At 48.7% G+C, this 22,934-nt stretch overlaps 1 protein-coding gene across 6 annotated transcripts in view; it reads left to right on the top strand.

Annotated features, from left to right (window-relative positions):
• The window catches only part of LOC119862993 (ankyrin repeat and fibronectin type-III domain-containing protein 1-like), a 617,559-nt gene that overhangs the window by 577,218 nt on the left and 17,407 nt on the right, over positions 1-22,934 (top strand). For all 6 annotated transcript variants that reach the window (XM_043493659.1, XM_038420625.2, XM_038420633.2 and 3 more), the window contains 10 exons: positions 5,432-5,633; positions 6,388-6,595; positions 9,703-9,897; positions 10,144-10,257; positions 11,608-11,705; positions 16,499-16,589; positions 18,717-18,824; positions 19,725-19,824; positions 20,479-20,611; positions 22,138-22,257. In XM_043493659.1, the coding sequence (XP_043349594.1) occupies positions 5,432-5,633; positions 6,388-6,595; positions 9,703-9,897; positions 10,144-10,257; positions 11,608-11,705; positions 16,499-16,589; positions 18,717-18,824; positions 19,725-19,824; positions 20,479-20,611; positions 22,138-22,257 (1,369 nt within the window). The remainder of the gene's footprint in view (positions 1-5,431; positions 5,634-6,387; positions 6,596-9,702; positions 9,898-10,143; positions 10,258-11,607; positions 11,706-16,498; positions 16,590-18,716; positions 18,825-19,724; positions 19,825-20,478; positions 20,612-22,137; positions 22,258-22,934) is intronic.

Consider the following 22,934-nt stretch of genomic DNA (forward strand, 5'->3'; position numbering starts at 1 on the left):
ATAGTATATATGCTCAAAGAGATGGGCCAAGGCCAAATCCCCAGAGCCAGACACTCCAAACTTTGAAGAAATTTGAACCCAACTTAGAATTTCATAGTTGGTCCATTTTCGTAATGGGCCAAACCAAAGCCTTTCATCCATACCACCCCCCAGCTCTGGCAGAATCCAGGTCAGCATCTGAATTTTGCAGCTCAATCCTATTCCAAGCACAAACAGACCTATTAATCTGTAGAGTAAACCCAACCAAATAACATGACTGGCAGGAGCCAGCCAACTTCCCCATCATTTGCAATTTATAAATAGCACAATAATAAAAGGTAAAGTAGCTAAGGCAATTCTGCAACTCAGAGTGTCTAATCTAAAATCAGAATAATCAAGTGAGTGCAGCAAGGCTGCTATTAATATCCTTATATATGATTTTGGCTTTCTTGATAATCATTATAACTCTCGCAGCTCTCTGTGTCTCCATCTTCAGAGTATTATCTTGACATAGTCTGCTAGACATGTCACACTCTTTATAACATTCACCCGTATTTGATTCTTAACTAATAAAGTGACCTGCACGGAAAATGAGCATCAACATTTCTCAGTTCATATACCAGAGTATGAGGCCAACAGTGAAATACATTCTGTCCAATGTATAGAAACCAAATATACCACTGTCCTGCTTTAAGTGAAATCAATGGGAGTTTGGCTATTGATTGCAAAGGAAGTAGAATCAGACCCTTTCTCTGTGGCTGATCCACTAATAAAAACACTTATTCACATGACAGATGATTTACTTGTGAAGGACCCAGTCCTAAAGTATCTACTCAGGGAAAACTTGCATTGAAATCAAAGACAGGCTTTGCTGACATAAAACCTGAGTAAAGATACAGAATCTGGTACAGAAAGAGAGAAATCCCCAAATTCCAATGATATCCCATAGTCCAAGATGAAAAGGATCTGTAAATCCCAGCCATTTTATACATGTTGATCACGTTTTTAGAGGGGAGGAAAGACAATTTTACTCTGCTTAACAAGGAATCTAGGTAACGACCTATAGAGGTGAATAACAAGTTATAATGTCCAGGTGTGCAAAGGATTAAAGGAGGCTAAGAAAGACAAACAAAGATTAATCTTAAAGTAATTAATATTTTTGTCTCCATATAAGTAAAAATTGGTGTTTGTCCATGTCTTCCTGACATACACATAAAGAAATTAAATAAAAATATAAATACTCTTGCTGGAAGCTAACAAAGTAACACTAATTTATTTCTTAGAATTTAGAACAATAGTTTACAAAAACCCCAAAACAGAGAGACAAAACAGGCTGCTACCTAAAACACTTTACTCTCAATCACTTTACTCTAGGCTGGCTTTCAGCAGAGCAAACGGACTGTGATCACATGCTTCCATACAGAGTCCCTTAGCCTGTGAGTAGGAACAAGAACCCCCCGCCTCCTCTTCCTCACACACCCAGAGATGGCCCCTACCCTGAAGAGCTTACAATCTAAATAGACAAGACAAGACTAGACAAGACTAAAGAAGTCTTATTGTCCCCATTTCACAGGTAGGGAACTGAGGTACAGAGTGATGAAGTGATCTGCTCACGGTCACACAGAGCAGGGAACTGACCAAGCACTCCTAATTCACAGGCCTGTGTGTTAACCAAAAGACCATACTCCCTGTCTTATCTTTTTTTTTTTTTTAAATAAATCATTTACTTCGCTGCCAAGTCCAGAATTCAGTTGTCCTTGTTTCACGCACGTCACTGATGAAACTTCCACCTATAGGTCCATCACTTTAGGAAGATGTGTTTTTAGGATTTGCAAGGAAACACTCAGTATTTTCAGCACTTGCAATTCTATTGTGAGTCTTGCAATATTTGGTGTTTTCTTAAAGCCCCAGCACCTGGAGTCATGGTGTTATATGAAAACCTCGGCTTTCGAGGTTTCCCTTGTGGTTGGAGAGTAAAGCTTGCAAATGTGAATCCAAAAGGCTCAATAAATAGAAGGCAAAAAAAAAATCCTCAGTTTATTTTTTTCTTAGTAATCCCTTGATTTTAAGCCAATCTCCTGATTTTTGGGCCTGACTCGTGATTTTTTTTGAAGACTTGGGGTTGGTAATACTGGAACACACAAAATCCAGAGCTCAGGACTTGCCAGGTAAGCAAAGGAGAAGCTGATTCTCAGAGCAAATTGCCTGCGTATGTAACTGAGTTTTTAATTGCTAAGCATGCCCATATTGGACAAGCTGTGGGGTACAAAAAGACATTCTGATCACTAGCTCTAATTGAAGAGAAGAGTAAATCACTAAGAAAAGTCCTTTTGAGATATCTCTATCATAAAAAGAAACAGTTCATCTGAACTCATTCGGGACTTGGCCCTGCAGTCCTCAGTCAACCCACACTGGCTTCCCTTGAACGTCTGATGCAGAAAAAGGCTGCCTAACTCAGCTTGGCCATTTGAAAATATTGGAAACCTAAGTGCTTTAGAGTTGTTTGGAAGGTAAGAGTGGTTTTAAAGATGCTCAGTTAATGTCCCAGGGTATTAAATCAACTCTTGCAATAAAGAGCCTAGTTCACAATGACTTTTAAATGTCCTGGTCTGTGTTTTATAATAGCAAAACTATTATAAATTAGCTTATACTAATAAATTAGTATTAGTTTATTAATATAATAAACTATATAATAAATAGCAAAAAAAAACCCTTCTGTATCATCAAAGTGGACCCTTGCTTAAGCTGCATTTATACTACAGACTTCTGCTGGCATAGCTACGTCAGTCCTTGTGCAAAGGGTTCTGATCACTTACTATGCTGGCAGAAGTCCCTTGTGTAGATGCAACTTTATTAGCAAAGTTGTGCTTTTAGCAGTATAGGTTGTTTTCCTTATTGGGGGCAGTTTTATTATATAGAATTAAATGCAGTTTTGCCAGTATAGCAGCATTCACACTAGGAGCGCTTTGCCAGTGTAGCATACCAGTACTTCTGTACTGGCAGAGCACTCCTAGTGTAGACATGGCCTTAGACGTCTCATTCAAAGGGTTAGCTCCCAGTGAGAGGCTGGAATAATGACAGGTATTTCCAAACTCTATTGAGAAAAGCACCTTATTCTACAAGCAGTTTCACTGATGATTTCTGTAGGATTTTGCAGACAAAGGCGTTCCTCAGGTTGAGAGAAAGTGGCACAGTTGGGTCCTTGCTAGTTATCTAGCTACAAAGTCTAAGGTCATTGGAGTTTTCCTTGAATGACTTCGGATCTTTGCAATCCCTTAATTTTTATTGTATAAAAGCTTTCCCCTTGACTGAATGAGAGATGAAGGGTTAACTGAGCACAAACCCCTTTTGCCAGGCTTTTCAGTAAATCCCATATTTTGCACATGCAACTGTATGCACATGCATTCTCCATTTTCAGCTGTCAGATTGCTCCAGTGAAAATATTCCAGTGTGTTTGCACCTAACTACATGTGCTTGTGCCTGCCCTCTCTACGGTCTGTACACAGATGATTAGCCAGAGCCAGGGCCCAGGCCACAACATCCATTTTGCTGGTTGTAGTGCACTAACTCGAGCTTAGCTAATATATGTTTGTCTATCCAGGTTGGGAGGCTCCCTCCCTGCTGCAGTGGAGACAGACCCTTCTAAACTTCAACCAGTTCAGCTTCTATTGCATTTCTGGTACTAACTTCTGCTGCAGTTAGGGGAACCATGATCACCAGCAGAAGATTAGACATTAGACACAGCAGCACCTTGGAGTTAAAGGAGGGATGGGCAGATAAAAAATTACTCAGACGTCCTATACTTTTATATAACTTTTTCTTTAAAAAAAAATCTTTTCATCTTCACTTTTCTCAGCCTCTCTAGGTTCTGACCATACAGGAAAGTCATGGAAATCTGGCACAAAATCTCACCCAATTTGTTAGTCCAATTTAGCACTCTCAATGTTTTAATAGGAATCCAAACTTCTGGATGCTTATTTGTATGGAACAGGGGGTGGGCAAACTTTTTGGTCCGAGGGCCACATCGGGGTGGGAAACTGTATGGAGGGCCAGGTAGGGAAGGCTGTCTACCCCAAACAGCCAGGCTCCCACCCCCTATCCGCCCCCTCCCACTTCCCACCCCTGACTGCCCCTGTCAGAATCCTTGACCCATCCAACCCCCACTTCTCCTTGTCCCCTGACCACTCCCTCCCAGGACCCGCCACCCCAAACTTCCCCCCCACGGATTCTACTCCCTATCCAACCCCCTTTGCTCCCTGACCCCTGACTGCCCCTTGGCCCCTATTCACCCCCTCTGCCCCCGACATTCCCCCCAGGACTCCTACGCGCTATCCAACCCCCCCGTTCCCAGACCCCTGACCGCCCCAGAACCTCCGCCCCATCCAACCGCTCCCTGTCCCCTGACTGCCCCCCGGGACCTCCTACCCAACCCCACCCCACCACCGCCACATGCGCTGCCGCCATCCCCTTTCCACCCCCTTACCATGCCGCTCAGACTGGCAGGAGCTCACAGCCCCGCTGCCTGCGCAGCGGGGGCTGCGGGGCAGGGGGGACAGCAGGGGAGGGGCCGGGGTCAGATGAGAGCTCAAGGGCCGGGCAGGATGGTCCCGTGGGCCGGATGTGGTTAAAATGTCTGCAGATTTCATGGACGTGCAGTTGAAGTGAAATTGATGGAGTTCTGTTCTGTTTAAATTCTTCCATGTGAGTGGAAACAACTAGTCAGGAAAAAATGTGTCTTTTTGGATGCATGGTTTTAATTTCAGATTATTTTTACATTTTCAAACTCCAAGTGATGCAATACAAATTAATGTTCAAAGCAGAAATTAATTAGGGTCTACTAAAAATTAGCTCACTGTGACTCATTTGTCTGTCTTGGGCCTGATTCTCCTTTTCCTCAGTGGTGTAAATCAGGAGTTACACTAGTGTAAACAGAGAAGGGAAATCAGGCTGCACATTCTCAAACTTGACCATATTTGACAGCAAAGGTCTAGATAGATAGATAAATCATTGTCAATAGATGGATTCTCAGTGGTTGGGTTTTTAAAAGTGCACAGCACTGGGCTAGCTTCTTCTCTCTTTGAAGACAATGGGAGCAGATTTAGGCCAACACTGAGTGCTTTTGAAAATCCCACCCTAATACTGAAGGATGGGCTTATGGTCCAGGTGCTGGACAAGGACCTGGAGATCTAGGTCCAATTCCAGGCTCTGCCAAAACCTTCCCATATGACCTTGAGTAATCTGTCTGCATCCCATGTTTGTGGGAGAAGGCCAATACTTCCCCGTGGTGTTATATAGGTTCACGGGTGTAGGTGAGGCTCCCAGAAGCTGTGATGATGGGACCAACATAGACCCACCGACATTCCTGGTAGTGTTTACAGGCCAGATTTCTTCCAGCTGCTCCTGCTTCATTGTGCATCATTATCTCACTCTCTCTTATTCCTCCATATGCCAGGTCTTCCTCACCTAAGATGACGCAGCAGATGCGGGACATTCAGCTGGCCCAGGGCAGGAAGCCGCCGGGACCCTCCTCCCCGAACGCCGCCAAGAGGCTTTACCGCAACCTCTCGGGGAAGTTCCGCGTTAACTACACTTCGTTCGACGAGGGCAGCTTGCCAGGGAGGAGTGAGAAGGAGAAGCTACGCAAGGCCTATCTTGTGAGTGCTTTGGGCTTGTGGGTGTTCAGACCAAAACTCGGGCTTGTGGTAATGCTAGGTGTACCCCGGTGTGACTCCACTGGTGGTGGAGACGAGTGTGGGGGGGAGATCCCAGGCTATACTCTATCCTTCATGCACACATCCCAGCAACATCGCTGGCTGGATGTCTGTGGGGTCTGAGCCACAGTAAATTCTGTCCCTCCTGGAGCAGGTGAATCCAGTCCTGAATGGTTCCTCAGGATAGGGGGTCGTTTGCTCTTTCTTAAAACAAAGGATTAGTATTGTCATCTCCTTGGGGCAGGGACCGTCGTTTCATTCTGTTTGTACCATGCATAGCACAATAGGATTCCAGTCCATGACTGGGGCTCCTCGAGGTTACAGTAATACAAACTAATCAGTACTAATCAGTACAGGCCTAGGTGCCTGACAAATCCACCGGCATTCTGTGTGCCGTGTTAGGCATGGAACAGCTGTGGATAAGGAGCCCCTTTGCCTAATGGTGTTATGATGTCAAGGATCAGCCCTTCTGGTGGAGATTGGCAATAGACTCCATTCTGTCCCTACTGTCCTTTCAGAGCCTGTTTTGTGGATAGGCGTGAGGCTCGGCTCTCCATCCATCTGGCGCTAAATACACTGAGAACCCCGTATAATGACTTGGAATGGACCCTGGCCAAATCTCAGTGAGGAAAGTGGGGTGAGGCTGCAATGCCCAGCACCCCAAGCTCAGTGGGGCCCATTTCTTGTGTCATTGCAGTTTCAGAGTAATGCAGCTCTCTTTGAGGCTGTTGAGCTGCAGGATCTGGACAGGGTGCAGGAACTCCTAAAACAGTACAGCCCAGAGGAGCTGGACCTTAACACCCCAAACAGTGAGGGGCTACTGCCGCTGGATATCGCCATCATGACCAACAATGCCCCCATTGCCAGGATGCTGCTGCAGGCTGGAGCCAAGGAGAGTCCACACTGTAAGTCACCATTACGGGGTATTTTTCTCACTCCCACCTGCTCTGCTGCGTCTCATGCACTCTGTCTTAGATGCTAATGGAGTTCCGCTTACCGTAGCATTTAGGCACCCTAGTGCCTGGGCCAGTGTCTTCCTCTTTGAGAGTCCACTCTGCTCCACTGACCCAAAGGAAGAAGGCAGGGAGGACCTAGGGAAGGCTGACGGGAGGAGGCTTGTAGTGCAAGGAGTGGTGCAAAGGGAGAAGTGTGAGATCCTGAGGGTTAGCGAGAAGGTAGATGCATTGGGGTGACACAAGTCCCCAAACCCAGTGGCATGATCTAAAACTAGGAGGGAGCCAGACAGCAGGAGAGCTCAGAAGAGATTTCTGTAAGGCCTTCCTGGGAAATGGACAGCCAAGGGCTGCAAGACAGGCTGAGCTGGGAGCATGTGTGTTTCTAAAGAGAGCACAGTAGGACTTAAAAATAGGCGCCTGGTGCATTGTGGAAGGTCAAAGGAGGAGGCCTATGTGCCCCCTCTGCTGTAGGTGATTGCCCTCCTGAGATTGGCAGCATGTGTTTCCTGAACAGAGGGGCAAGTGGATGTCTCTTTGCAGTGCCCCTCCCAGAGCTTGCCACTTGCTACCCTTTGCTGGCCTCAAGGCACATTCAGCTGCTTCGTGAGGTAGAAGGGGACTGCTCCGTACAGCAGAGGGTGGGAAGATGGAGCTAGGAGTTTGTCCCAGCCTCTCCTGGACCTCTTGTGATCTCGCAGTCTCTGCTGGATAAAGGAGCTGGTAGGTAAAGACCTCCTGTGGTGTTTGCTCAGCATAGAAGTGTGGGGATTGAGTGTCCCATAAAGAGCCATGAACGGTTTGTCCAGTGCCGTGGGGGAATGAGGTTTCCCTGTTTAAATGAAGTCACTTAGTTTAATCTGTACAAGGGGATGCCTTGTTAAGCATTTATCACTCTGCCTTCAGGGATAGAGGAATATTCTGTCTCCCAGCAACGAGGCTGTGCTGTATTGGGGATTGGGCTGGCAGTGGGTCCATGCAGACAACATGTAGTGGGGATAGCTGCCAGAAGAGCAGACAGAGACCAGGAGTTCAGACAAACAGATGGGCTCCTTTACCTCCAGTGGAGTCAGGAAAGCCCGTAGACTTCCCTGGGAAGGGTGGACATGGTATAGAGCAGCTGTGAATATCAGAAGGTATCAGCCCATGTAGATAGCCAAGTCACTCTCACAGGTGGGAGGGTTGAAGGCAGGTTGTACAGCAGCTTGTTAACTCATCTGCTTGGCTTGATGGAGGTCTCATTTCATACAGTGGCCTCTATTCTGAGCAGGAGGAAATACCAGCTAGCAGCAGGGAAGGGGATTGGCTTCATGTTTTAAGGGGGTAATAGAAAAATGATCACAGTTGCTTTCTGCAGACAAATAGCACGACTTTCACTTTTCCTGGACTGTGGGGTATTCCAGAGCAGGCACGTTGCATAGTGGTGGGCAAATCTCAGAAGGGTCAGAGACCATAGTCAGTCCTGATTGGCACCCAGCCATTCAGACTCTGATCCCAATTCTCCAAGCCAGCTGAGTTTGTGTAATAGGGTGAGGGGAGTTGGTGGGAACAGGCTGTCTCAAAGTTGCTCACCCTGCCATTCACCCTGAGAAGTGGCCAAGTGCCTGGGAACAGACAGCATCCCTTTACTCTCAAGAAAGCTTTAGTTTGGAGCCATGGGCCAGCTCCTGCAACCTGCAGGAAGGACACGAGCACTAGTTCGGGACACTGTACGGAGGGGTGGGGACGGGGAGGTAGCCTGGCCAGTAGATCTGTGACTACATGGACCTCCTGGCCAGAGAGACAGCATAGGATCAGCTCTGTGCCATTCCATCCCTCCTGAAGCCCTGTTCAAAGCCCATTCATTCCAGCTGTGTGCATGGGAGTGAGGATTTGACCTCAGGTAGCTTTGGGATATTGCTCATGGCCATTGTGTTATACCAATAAAATAAAAACCAGAAGGATCTTATTATAGGGGAAAAGGCAAAATGCCACATTTATTGTGAATACAGAAAGAATCATAGTAAGCAGTTAGTTATAGCTATAACATTCCGTTCAGTTTCATATTTCTTCACACATTCATTCATACACAGACACACACACACAGAGGTTCTGCAAGGTTGTTATCATAGTTACCAGCCTTAGAGTTGCTCATGCCAAGCCACTGGCCAGGTGGCCTGGACTTGAGGGAGCAGGGCCTTGTCAGATGCACATCTGATGCTCCTGGAAGTTGGTTTGCAGAATCAGACCCCAAAGTTCTCACTTTCTAGGGTCCATTTTTATAGGAATTTATTCTTGTGCTAGTCTATGGGAATTGCTTCATCGTGCTGTTGCTGAATCAATCAGCAGATGGCACATTCCTGATGGTTCCGTGCTGCCAGATGTTATCTTGTTCTTTGGTTCTCCCATCCTTGAGGCTGTTGGGTGGATTCCAGTCTGCCCTCCGTGGGTCCTCTCATTATTTCCACTTGATGCCTTCTTCAGCCAATGGACACTGGATTCTTAGGCTGGCACCTCCCTGATCATTCAGTTATTATCTACACCAAGCATCCATCCACATACATCCTCTATCTCTATTTTAATCACAATTGTTAACAAAGTAAGATGAATACAACAAAAGGGTGGGGAGTCTCTGGGTGCTGTTTCTGTTGTTACAGAGTATTGCTTTGAGTCTCTCTCTGTGTGAGTTGTAGTTGTTACAAAGAATTGCTTTGAGAACAGACTCTGTCTTAGAATGTACTAACACAATTAGCAGCTTGCAAGTTTCACACAGAGAGGGAGAGAAACAGTACCAAAGACCAAGAGAACTCTTAATTTGTAATACCCTGGAATTTAAACTATGGGGAATCAAACTCATTTGTGATTTTAATACAGAACTTCTTTAATATGATCCAACAATAGCTGATGATGCTGCCTGGAGGATGTGAATCAGGCCAAGTAGCTGATGAACATGTCACAGTGTACATAAAGGAGAAGCACAGGGCACAGCGTAGAATCAAAGATGAGTTGGGGGCTTGCGTGCAGTGGGCTGGACCTAACGGGCCTGTCTTCTTTCTCTCTCACTTCCCTGCCCCTGGCAGTCATGAGCCTGGAGAGCCGCGCCTTGCATCTGGCAACGCTGGTGCGGGAGGCAGAGCAGCGAGTCAACGAGTTCACAGCACAAGTGGTGAATGAGACGCCCAACGTTGATTCCTCAGAGAAGGAGAAGCAGCTGAAATCCTGGGAGTGGCGATACCGGCTTTACAAGCGCATGAAAGCTGGGTTCGAGCATGCCTGTGAGTGCCCCATGGACTTGCACATGGCACGGGGTGGGGACAACAAGCACCAGCACAGGGAGCAGGAGGGAAGCGGTGCATGGCTGGGGAGTAGGACTCTGGGGAGAGGACTGCACTAAGCTGGGGGGATTGCCATGGGAGAAGCAGATTGATACTCTCCCAGATAGTCACAGTAGAGTGCACTCCACCCTGAGCCTCCCCATGACTGGACATTTCTGTACCTATCCCTATCCTTTCTGTTCCCAGGTGCGCCGGACCCACCTGCTAATGTGCACCTGTCTGTGGCCAGCAGCAGTTCTGTGCAGGTTACCTTCGGGGAGCCCCTAAGTGTCAACTCAGCCGTTGTCACCAAATACAAAGGTGAGGCCATGGGAGAACCACGCATCCGTGGCCCCTACTGGACGCCAGAACAGGGCAGGCCGATGCTCCCATACTCAGGGGTAGAAGGCAGCATGGTCTAATAGTTAGGGAACCAGGCTAGGAGTCAGGAGAGCTGGGTTTTATTCCCAGCTCTGCCAGTGACTCTCAGTGTCCTGAGGTGAGTCATTTTCCCCTCCCCATCTGTGGTATTAAAGTGCTTGGGAACTATAGATGGAAAGAGCTCCTGTGATGTCAGAGCCTGTGTGATTTCACTACAGACCAGTGATCTCTGCTATGGCTTGAGGCAAGGGGTTTTTTGCTTCCTTCCCCTCTTCTTTGACACAACTGTTGATGAGGAGTAAAAATCCACAGGGCAGCCTGGTTATTGCTGAACGATCCCTTTCCAGTCACTGCTAACTGATACCAGACACAGCAAAGACCAATGGGCATTAATGTCCATAGGAATAACGTTTGTAATGCCATTATCGAGTCTGTGTTAGGGAATCTCAAATTCCAACTCAGGATGGGCCCCGAGCAAAACCCTGGTCCAAACACCCTGGAAACGTCAGGAAGTTTGTTTGTATATTTGAACTTTGCAGCTGGCCCGAACATACTCTGGGCTGAACCAGGATTCGTACACACCCAGACAGAGAAGAAGTTTGGGTCTGGAGCTGAACTTTGCAACCCTGTCTCTTCCTCGGGTTGATCTTGGATCCCACAGGAACAAGGCCCATTTGGCGCTAGCACCTGCTCCTGCAGAGGGATTTCCGATCCCTCCTTTTCAATCTGGTGTGTCCTCTAATATCTTTGGCTTTCACAAGAGTTTTCTTTTACCAGGCACCACCAAATCCTGATGTTTAATCTACTTTATCTGTTCCCCCTCTATGCCTTTCTCTTGCCTTTGTCTGGTCCATGTGTCTGTCTTTTTATCTCCAGGCTCGTCTATCTGTCTGTCCATTTAGCCTGTCTGTCTGTCTGCCTCTCCATCTCTTTCCCCAAATGCTCTATGCTCAGTCTCTGCTATGTCCAGAAATACAGTTGAGTCCGCGGGAGCGCCTGTATTGTGCCGAATGCCTGGGGGCTCTCCAGGCAGTTGGTTTCCGATCCATATCATATCTTCTCCCGTTCACTCCGCTGTGCCTTTTCTCAGACATCTCTGCAGCATACGCAGCTGGCCTGGCTGTATCTAGTTCATTGATTTCATAGTCAATCCCCTTACAGCAGCTGTACCGTCCATGGCAGCCTGGCATGTAAGCTAGCCCAGTCTGCCTGCCAAGCACTACATCCCTCTCCTTGTTCATGAATGCCTCCCAATTACTGACAAGGCCATGGGGCTCTCTTTGTTTGCAGTTGAATGGAGCTGTTCCCCAACTTTCTCCCCTCCCCTAGGGGAGGTGGTGATCGACAAACTAAGGAACCTGCACTTCACGATCCGGGGGCTCATGTCGGTAAGTGATCGCGGCGCCACATCCCTTCACTCTGAGCCATGGCAATGAGGCTGTGTGTAAGGAGTAAAGAGGGGTGATGGGCTCCAGGGAGAGCTGTCCTGCTCAGATGGGGGCAGTGCTAGAGTCATCTGAGGGCAGCTGAGTATGGCTGTAGCCTGTTCTTTAGCAAGCATCGCCATCTCCAGGATTACTCCCCACAGGGGCCTGGCTCCACTCAGAGTGATAGTCACCTTTGTGTGGCTCTCTGGACTGAAGTGAATTTCAGCCTGAATGAGTCCCCACACAAAACCCCATATGTGCCCTCTACATGGGGTACCCATACTGTGCTGTGTGGGCATGGCACCGTGTTGGGAGCCACAGAGCCCCCTGCAGCTCCAAGCAGCCATCTGGCAAGTGTGTTCCCCCAGGGTTCTGTATTACAGATGCCATATTTAGTCAGTTTAGGGCCAAGTTTTCCAAAGACAGGCGAGGTGTGTCTTCCACCCGCAGTTGTGAATTATGAGTTCACATGTGGGTACTTGCCTCTCTAGCTCCCCAAAAACATGACTGCCAGTTGTACCCGTAATAAGGTACTGAGCCTTTGTTCTTTTGCACAAATACCCGTGGTGCTTTTCTCCAAGAGACAAGACAAAGGAGAAGGAACCTTAAAAAGCCAAGAGACAGAACAGCACATCCCAATATGCCACTATGCATATTTGAACACACATGCATGCAGTGATCTTCCCTAGCTGACACTACAACCTGCAGGGCACAGGGTTAATGGAAGAGGGGAGTGCAGGACTCCTTGTTAATGCTGGGGAATGGTTCTGGACTGAGAGCCCAGCGCGAGATTTTGTACAGGGGCTATACCAGTGTAAGGCACAGACCCCTGGGGGTGGAAAGGTCAGTGGGGGAAGAGGTCATGGCAGTGCCAAACTGCTGCCACTTCCATTGCAGCTAGAGGGCCGTTGGGAGTGGAGTCAGTGAGCAGCACTGTCAAGGAAGGGGGGCAGCCAGAAGGCATGCTGGTTCAGATTTTCCTCTGGGCGGCCATGCAGACACATTTGCTGTTGATCCTGGGGACAGCACTCTAGATCAATGAGCCCTTCAATCCTAGTGCCATGCAGGACTCCTGCTTTTTGACATGCTGCTAGCAGTTTGGGGAAGTGACCCATCTCTCCCCAAACCATCCCCTGGGAGGGGATGGCTTATCCTTGTTCACAGACAGGATAGGATCCACCAGTTAACCCTTGTGGGTAGCATCTTCCATATAACCCCTAGACCCCATGAAACGATAAATACCCAGGGGACTGGAGAAGCATCTGGTTTCCACAGCACAGCTTTGGCTACTTTGCATAGTGAGGGAATGGGGAGAAGGGAATTCCCATGCATGCAGAATCCACAAGCAGGAGAGAAAATAGGTTCATTCACTAAGCCTCTAATTAATCCCATCTCCCACCCTGCTCCCATCTCTACCCAGGCTCCTACTAGCCAGCAAATCAGGGGCTGATTCCTCATCCACCTGCAAAGATCAGATTCTTTCACCAACTCCTTAACTCATTGGCTCTCAACCTTTCCAGACTACTGTACCCCTTTCAGGAAGCAGATTTGTCTTGCGTACCGCCAAGTTTCACCTCACTTAAAAACTACTTGCTTACAAAATCAGACATAAAAATACAAAAGTGTCACAGCACACTATTACTGACAAATTGCTTATGTTCTCATTTTTACCATATAATTATAAAATAAATTGATTGGAATACAAATATTACATGTACATTTCAGTGTATAGTCTATAGAGCAGTATTACCAAGTCATTGTCTGTATAAAATTTTAGTTTGTACTGACTTCGCTAGTGCTTTTTATGTAGCCTTTTGTAAAACTAGGCAAATATCTAGAGGAGTTGCTGTATCCCATGGAAGACCTCTTTGTACCCCCAGGGGTACGCATACCCCTGGTTGAGAACCACGGCCTTAGCTAACTGGGAATGAGAACCAGCCTCCAGTTCCATATCTGAGAGCTTACCAAGGTCATGGGCTGGTTTGGGCCAATGTCTCTAAAATCCTCCGGGCCCAAGTTGCCTGTCAGTGGTCTCCTTCCCAGGGTGCTATGAAGCAGGTCAGAAAGCAAACACAGGAGCCATGGCTCTGAGAAGTGTGGCTCAGTGACAAACTTGAAACGTGGCACCTGAATCAGAGATGTAGCTTTTAAGCCAATATGCCAAGTCTGTCCCACAAACTCCAGCCTGAGTGTGATGGTATTATCTGGAGTAGTGCTGAGGAAGTGAAAAGGCCATTGGAGACTCCTCATCAGGGGGGCAGAGAGATCATGAGAGAGGCTCCTGCAGTGAATGGATGGAGCTACTGTCTTGGTGTAAGACAGTTTTGCAGTGGGAGGGGAGTTTGAGCAGGAGGAGCTAGACCAGGAGTGGCCACCCTGAGCCTAAGGTGGAGTCAGAATTTACCAATGTACATTGCCAAAGAGCCACGATAATACGTCAGAAGCCCCCCATCAGCTTCCTCCTTCTCTCCCTGCTCCCAGCGCCTCCTGCCCACCGGCAGCCCTGCCAACTCAGCGCCTCCCCCTACATCCCCACACCTGCTGATCACCTGTTTCAAGGCATGCAGGAGGCTCTGGGGAGGAGCGAGGGCATGGCAGGCTCAGGGGAGGGGGTGGGAAGAGGTGGAGTGGGGCCAGGGCCTGTGGCAGAGCCAGAGGTTGAACAGTGAGCACCCCCTGGCACACTGAAAAGTTGGCGCCTGTAGCTTCAGCCCCGGAATCGGTGCCTATACAAGGAGCTGCATATTAACTTCTGAAGAGCCGCATGTAGCTCCAAAACCACAGGTTGGCCACCCCTGAGCTAGACATTAAAGCTAGACACAGAAGTTCACTATAATGCTATGTCTATGCTCATGGCAGCATGTAGAGTACAGGCACTGTGTGTAGCTACACACCACAGAGGAAGGCTCCGGCAGCTGTGGAGGCTGCAGGGAAGGGCTCTGGTTGCTGGGGAGGCCATAGAGAAGGGCTCTGGTGGCTGGGGAGGCTGCGGGGAAGGGTTCTGATTGCTGGGGAGGCCGCTGGGAAGGGCTCTGGATGCTGGGGAGGCCGCTGGGAAGGGCTCTGGTTGCTGGGGAGGCCACAGAGAAGGGCTCTGGTGGCTGGGGAGGCTGTGGGAAAGGGCTCTGATTGCTGGGGAGGCCGCAGAGAAAGGCTCTGGCTGCTGGGGAGGCCGCAGAGAAGGGCTCTGGCAGCTGGGGAGGCCCTGGGAAAGGGCTCTGGCAACTGGGGAGGCCGTGGGACACTGCACTGCTAAAAATAGAAGTGTGGCAGGGGAGGCATTGTTTGGGCATGTGGAGAGCATGTAAGATACATATCCTAGCATTCAGGTGCATAGGGCACTCTACTCTACTCACCTAAGCTGTGCCTCACCACGTACTGTTTACGCCCGTGCTAGCTGGTGCCTGTACTCTACACTCCGCTGCAAGTGTAGACGTACCCTAAATCACTCACACTCTGGCATAATTGATCATCTCTGCTCCATACAGTTCCTAGGCTTGAGTAGCAAGGGAAGCTGCAGATCAGCTGGTGCCTTAGCAGAGTCAGATGGGGGCTCTGGGTTGGGATAGTGGGGATGCTGCAGGGAAAGACTGAGTGTGATTGAATGAGCTGTGTGAGAGGTGCAAGACTAAAGAGCTGGATCAGGATCAAAACGCATTGTCAGAGCTGTGTGTGGACCCGGGACAGGAGGAAAGAAGGGGTATTGTAGGTAGTGATGGGAAAATCTTCAGCAGAGCTGCAGGGCAGTGTAGGACTAGAAAGGGAGGCAGTGCTGTGAGTCAGGATGGATGGCCAGTGACGGAGTTGCAATAATAGTGGGATGTTGCAGGTCATAGTGGAAGGTCATTAACACAGTGGGCCAAAGGTGTTTAGGGGCTTTGGAAAATCCCACAAGGTGCCTATCCAAATCTTTAGGCACCTAAAATCGGGCCCACTGTGCCTAGCTTCAACCAGAGCCACCATTGTTTGTTTCATGAGCACTGAAAGCTTTGGTCTGTCCATCCATCTCCCAGAAAACCTGAAAGCTCTTAATCCACAAACGCGTGGCGTGAGCTGTAGATCACTGTCAGTTCTGCAGCTGCTTCTGCATGAGCACGGATGACTGCAGGCTACGTTGTTCATTTGGCCCCTCACCTCCCAGCTTGTGGCACTCTCCTCTGTGTAGCAGGAGCAGGGGATGGATAATGCCATGGAGACTCTCCAGGGCGGGGTAGCCAACCTGAGCCTGAGAAGGAGCCAGAATTTACCAATATACATTGCCAAAGAGGCACAGTAATACATCACCAGCCCCCCCCATGAGCTCCCACCCTCCAGCCCCCCGTGCCTCCCACCCGCCCCGCCAGTCAGCACCTCCTGCCTACCGCAATCAGCTGTTTCGCATGGCAGAGGCACTGTGGGGGAGGGGCAGGAATGACGGCATGGCGGGCTTGGGGGAAGGGGCAGGGGTCTTGGGGGGAAGGGGTGGAGCGGGGGCCCGGCCTGGAGCAGAGCAGGGGGTTGAGCAGTGAGCACCCCCCAGCACACTGGAAAGTTGGTGTCTGTAGCTCCAGTCCCGGAGTCAGCGCCTATACAAGGAGCCTCATGCTGAAGAGCCGCATGCTGCTCCGTAGCCACAGGTTGGCCATCCCTGCTCCAGGAGAAGGAAGACTGCAGGGAATCCTACTCCCTTACAAGTGCTGGGAGCAATGGGATGCTATGAGTCTGTGAGACTTTCCAGTCATATTTACTGCCGCTTACTTCCCCATCCCCTGTAGGGCACAGCCTACTACGTCCAGGTGTCGGCCTACAACATGAAGGGCTGGGGACCCCCACAAGCCTCAGTGCCACCTTTTGCTATCCCCTCCAGTAAGTACGAGCATGGGGGACTGTGTATATTGGGGCTGCTGCTTGCCTTGTGTGAACTGGTTTGGACTTCTGAGAGTGGTTGCGGATGTTACAGGCCTGACTCCCATTTATAGCAAGAGGCCACTTTGCACCACTCTGGCAGGCAAAAGGGGCCTGAGAGTGGAAGCAAATGACTTCTACTCACTTTAAGGCCCCTTTACACTTTGCAAGCAGTGTAAAGCAGCTTTATGGTGAATGAAAAGTAGAATCTAGATATCTATCTACATCTAGATCTCGAGATGTATGTGTAATGGAAATAATGTAGAGATCTAGATCCAGTTTTAGATCTATGTATATAATAATATAGAGAGATTTGGATGTAGATGTATAATGTGTGTATGTGTTGATCTATATATAAATCTAGATGTAGCTCTGTATATAGAACATATATATAAATAATAAATGGATCTACATTCTGCTATGTGTGTATAATGGTGTATACATGTACAGTAATGTGTATAAACAGTATAGATAGTGCATCTGATTACCATTTACACTGAAATGGCTGTACACTGTTCTGGCAGTGAGTATAAATTACATTTAGACTCACTTTAAAGCCTCTTTACAGTGCAGGAGCAGTGTAAAGCTGCCTTAGCATAATGAGAATCAGGCTGTGCGTGTGTTTGCATTATATGTGTGCATATTGATATAGCAGGTATGTATAAATGGAGTTGAAGTTAAGCAGACTACTTGTTTATTTTTATCTTCTTTAATATTACTCCCCTGTATACAAATCCTTTGCGTTCCCAATGTAATATAGCCAGGCACCTCCCTGGGTGTTTTTAAAGCTCCTAAAAATAGTGCCAAATCCCAGCCAAAGTTAACAGAGCTGAACTTTCCATGGAAAACAGCACTGTGCCAGACAGAGGGGTTTAAACCAATTTAAGGTACAGCTAATGTAAAAGACCAGTCAGCCCTGATTCCCCCTCACTCAGTAGCTCTGCCACCTCATAACCAGGTGGAGCTGGCCAGAGGGATTATTTATTTATTTGTCTAGGTGCGTTGTGCTCTCAGCACTGACTGGTGTGAGGAAGCTTCAGCTCCAGGGAAGTCTTGGAGGAAGACACTGGAAAGATTTTTAAACAAACAGTCAAGAGCAGCAGCAGACACGACCTTGTTCTTTACCTTGATTTGTCATCTCCTTCTCCTGGCCACAGCTGTTAAAGTCTGACCACTCACAGTTACTGTTGGGTGGGTGGGCAGTATGCAGGTGCTAGCCATGGCCAATGTCTCTCCAAAATCTGAACTGATCCAGAGAGAGAGAGAGAGAGAGAGAGAGACAGGGCAAGATGGGGAGCGAAAGAAAGATCTGTGCTGTCTCTGAAGAATGACCCAAGATCAGTCTCCAAAGCCTACTTGCTGCCATGGGACAATGCAGGTTTCGCATGGCCGTCACAAAATGGGCTCCCAGCTCCAACATCTGCCTATCCCATCTATTCATAAGAGAAAGGAACCATCTGTGTTATTGTTCCGCTGAATCTTGGCTCCCCTCTTCTGTACTCCGTAGCTTCACAAAATATTGGTCCTGATCCTCCGCGGGTGTCAATGTGCACGGCTCCTGTGAAGACAACAGAGCTGCATCCATTTGCATCCTCTGGGGATCTGACTCAGTATCCCATGCAAGGCATGTAGTTTCTCCTGTCGAGTGAGCCACCCTGGTGACTTCTGTTTTTCTCTAGGCAGCAATGCCTCCCAGCTAGTGTCACTAACTGAGCTCCAAGGGTTGCTCACTTCATCCCATCCATCTCGGGAAAGCGTAGCTATGAGAGGCCTGTGGGCAAGAGAAAAGAAGACAACGAAGGCTTTCTCACAGGCTCCATAGACCCCTACCCCATGGCTTGGCTACGGTAGTTTGCTGCTGTCTATGGAGTGGGCAGATGAGGCAGCCATGAGGTAAAGAGCCATGTAGCATGCTGTGACTTCATGGAGACCTGACATTGGAGGGTGGGGTAGAAAATAGAAGGAAACAGCTGTTCCTGAATGTTAGTTGTGAGGCTGAAAGGGGGTAGCTGAGGCTCCATCAGCCTGAGGCAGCTTCAGCACTGGTCAAACCTACACTGAGGTAATAGTCACCTTCCTTCCCCATAGACTGGCGGGAATATGATGGGAGAGCACCAAGGCGCAGGGGACAAGCCGAAGCCTTAGATCACCTTCTCAGCCAGGTGAAGACTGTGCACCAGCATTGTGTCTGCCATGGTGAGTCTGGGTCTGCAGGCCGATGCAAAGCTCATGGTTTCTACAGCACAGGCTAGGATAGCATGTGAGCCAACCCCTACTAGCTAGGAGGAGTTGCTCCGAGGGATGAAATCAGACTAGATAGGCACAAGAGGAGTAGTTCTGATAACTGAGTTTTAACACAAGAATCAATACAGCTTGTCCCTCCCTACAGCATGTTCCTTTGCACATGACAGTGCTGTTCTTGGTGGGGTGGTGCCCCTTCAGAAGATGTTAGATGGCTTTGGGTTGGGCCTGCCCCCCTCCACTTGCATTGCTTCTTAGCAGAAGGAGCTACTGGGAACCCTGGAACACTGCTGGTATCAGCAGGGTCAGAGGAAAGGGGGAGACAAAGCCATTGCCAGTGTTCTGTGTGAAAAGACATGAAGGAGGCAGCCAGTGAAAGCATGAGGGAAGAGATTGTAACCAGCTTCTCTTTAATATTGAGGAACATCCAGAGGCTCTGGGGTGACTGAGATCTGCACCCCAGTCCTGGGGTGTTATGGAGGCTCCTTTGAGATCACTGGTATTGCTGGCTTCCAGAACAGCCTTTCTTGCTGTACCTCTGCATTTCTGCTCCCAGTTCTGGAACTGCAGAAGTCTTACAAGCACGTAGCAAATTAGCAGAGAAGTGGGGCTCATATCAGGCTGTAAAGCCTTTCATCTACAGGTCACTGGGTCAAACCCAGCCCTGAATCCATGTGGGGAAGCTTGCACCACCCATGCACCATACCTGGTCTCTGATTAAAGACTGAACTGTCACCCCAGCACCATTCACTGGCACTAATCGTTTCCAGGGTCAGCATGCTGTGGTGGAGGGCACTGTACAAATAGCGCCCCCACATCCTAATTTACTGTTCTCTATGCTGCCTTGTTCTCCAGAGTCCTGCAAGAACCAGCCCCAGAGCAGGAAGCACTCAGTCTCCAAAAGCCTGAAGCACCTTTTCCACCCTGGCAGCAAGTTCTTAAAGACCCTGAAAAGGTAAGTGTGGGTGAAATGGCAGGGGCGACCCTATGCTCAGGGTGTCCCTAAACCTCTGCCTGCCAGAAGCTGGGACTGAATGACAGCGAATGGATCACTCAATAAATTGCCTGGTTCTGTTCACTCCAGCTGAAGCATCTGGCACTGGACACTGTCAGATGATGCAGTGCTGGGCTAGATGAACCATTGGTCTGACCTAGTATGGCCGCTCTTGTGTTCTAATATCTGGGAGCGTGTCTCCCATCGGAGACTCATACCACACTGTCATGGTGTAAAGCGGCCTGGACTTGGCTTCCTGCATGTGATAAAAACAAAAGCAAAACTTAATGAAAAACCTGGGCTTCAATAGCAAAAGCTGTTTCTGCTCTTGGAGGAGATGGGCTCGTCCTCAGGGATGAGCCAGTCAGCAAGTGGAGCTGGCCACTGGCTTGCACTCAGCACCGGGGACAGTGGACCTCTGAGGGGCTGCAGAAAACAGTCATTTAGGAAATCTTTCACCTTGCTCTTATACACATCTTCTCTGCTTTCCTGCATCTCGAAATCCCTGCTTCTAGGCTCCCCTGTGCACTCTGGGAAAAAGACACCTTTGGAAACTAACCTACCCCGCAGCAATAACAGGCTTTCTCCCAAAATCTGTCTCCTCTCTCACCACAGGGGCCTGTATCTCACCTCTATCTTCTACAAAGATGACAACATCCTGGTGACACATGAGGATCAGATCCCTGTGGTGGAGATAGATGACACCTACTCCTGCCTACTCATGCAGGACTTCCTTTGGTTCACCAAGGTAACACATGTGGCTGCTCTGTCTTGCGTGCTATGGCCTTAGCACCTGTGATTGCAGGCCACCTTTCCTACGCCGCCACTGTTCAGGCACTGGTGAAATTAGGGCTCAGGGCAGTACACCATCCAGTTAAGTGCTTTGCTGCGGGATTCTTTTAACAAGATCAAGGAAAGACTCAGATTTTACCTACCAGTGTCTGAAGCCAGCCTTGTTCCATTTCTATTGCTGAATAGATGTAGTAGCCCCATAATGATTTACTACTGCAGTTCTTTCACCCTCAGCTAACTGGACCTGGGTTTGTCCTGAGGGCTGAGGTTTAGCTGGGCTGAGAACAGTTGCACCATGTCAGTGGCAGCCTAGGTGGATGAAATTAGTGAGTGCTACTTCTGTGACTTACACCAAGGATACAGACCACTGCACATCTGGCAGCTCCTGGGCTTCCTGATGTTGTCTCTGGACATTTCTCTGTGATGCTACCCTCATGTGTTCTACACAGCATGGCTATAGAATACCATGGAGAGCTCATTGCAGTGAGACACTGGCAGAGCCAGCATGAATCAAGCTGTATGACTAATGCCAACCTCCAATTGGCAGCCATTGACACCAGTTGGGGCGACTGTTCTAGGACTAACAAATTTATTAGAGCATAAGCTTTCGTGAGCTACAGCTCACTTCATCAAATGCATCCGATGAAGTGAGCTGTAGCTCACGAAAGCTTATGCTCTAATAAATTTGTTAGTCTCTAAGGTGCCACAAGTACTCCTTTTCTTTTTGCGAATACAGACTAACACGGCTGCTACTCTGAAACCTGTTCTAGGACTGTAGCTTGTCCCACTTTCTGTACTAATGGAGCAACCTCCTGGAAGATGCTTCCACACAGCCCAAGCACTGACGACATGCCTGAAGCCTTTAATGGAGAAGAAACACAACATATCTGCTTGCAGTAGCCCACATAGAACCCCCCTTGTGTGTGCCCATTGTGTGCCACCCATCTATGCTGCTGCGGATTTGTACCACCTTTCTCTGAAGGGATATTCTGCCTCTTTGTCAGCAGCCTTGTGTTTGTCTGTGTCACTGCTGCCTTTTACTGCAGCAGCAGGATTGAAGGACCAGCGTTGTCACCTCCGTAGGCTCATGCAGAAGCAGGCATGCAGAATACCGCTGTAGTGCAGCGTGTTCCGGAGGCAGCACTGAAGTGGTGGAAAGGGATGCTGCCAAGTAGTTCAAGACCAGCATTTGGTCTCCCATATCTTAAAATGGTTCTAATCTGCTGAGGAGCACCCTCTAGGATGTCCCAGATGTAGGTTTAAAAAGGCCTTGATTGCAGAAATGTTAAAATGCACGGACAAAATTTATGTAGGATCTACACAAATCCAGTGTTTTATTTTTGCTCTTGTACTGTGTAGCTGTCCCTCGTCTCTGAGCTGTGCTGACATTACTGGGGGTTGAACAGGTCTCCTGGGTGACAGGCGTGTTATAAAATCCTAGGTGGGGGTGTGTTGTTGATGGCTCTGCTCCATACACTGCAGGTGGCCTGCATGTGGGATGAGATCTTGTGGCTGCGTCAGTGTCTCACCGTCTCCCAGTCATCCTGCTCCTGCGTCCTGCAGACGCGCTTCAAGATGCTGTTGGCCATCTCACAAATGCAGGTGAGAGGAGGTGCATGAGAAGGAAGCAGTGGGCCCAACAGCCCCGCTGTGTGGGGCATCTCTTATCAAGACAGGCTTGCTGTACCAATCCAGTAATGTCAGCAGGGGGACATTCCGACCTGGGAATCCTACTGCAGTATTACATGGACGTGATGCCGCGAGACACACCCAGTCACTCCCTACCCTACTTAGCGGAACATAAGGACCTAGTGTGTGATAGACTAGGAGATCCAATTTTGATGATAACTAGCGAGATCCAAGTTGGGTGATCCAAGTTTTGGGAGATCCAAGTTGGATGATAACTAGGGCCCTACCAAATTCACGGCTATGGAAAACGCATCACGGACCGTGGAATCTGGTCTTCCCTGGTGAAGTTTAGTCTTTTGTGTGCTTTTACCCTATATTATACAGATTACACCAGGGAGACCAGCATTTCTCAAATTGGGGTCCTGACCCAAAAGGGAGTTGCAGGGGTGTCACAAGTTATTTTAGGGAGGTTGTGGTATTGCCACTCTTACTTCTGTGCTGCCTTCAAAGCTGGAAGGCCGGAGAGTGGTGGCGGCAAGCCGGGAGCTCAGCTCTGAAGGCAGAGCCGCCTCCAACAGCAACGCAGAAGTAAGGATGGCATGGTATGATATTGCCACCCTTACTTCTGCACTGCTGCCTTCAGAGCTGTG

This window comes from Dermochelys coriacea, chromosome 10 (genome assembly GCF_009764565.3).
Source record: "Dermochelys coriacea isolate rDerCor1 chromosome 10, rDerCor1.pri.v4, whole genome shotgun sequence".
NCBI classification, from domain to species: Eukaryota; Metazoa; Chordata; order Testudines; family Dermochelyidae; genus Dermochelys; species Dermochelys coriacea.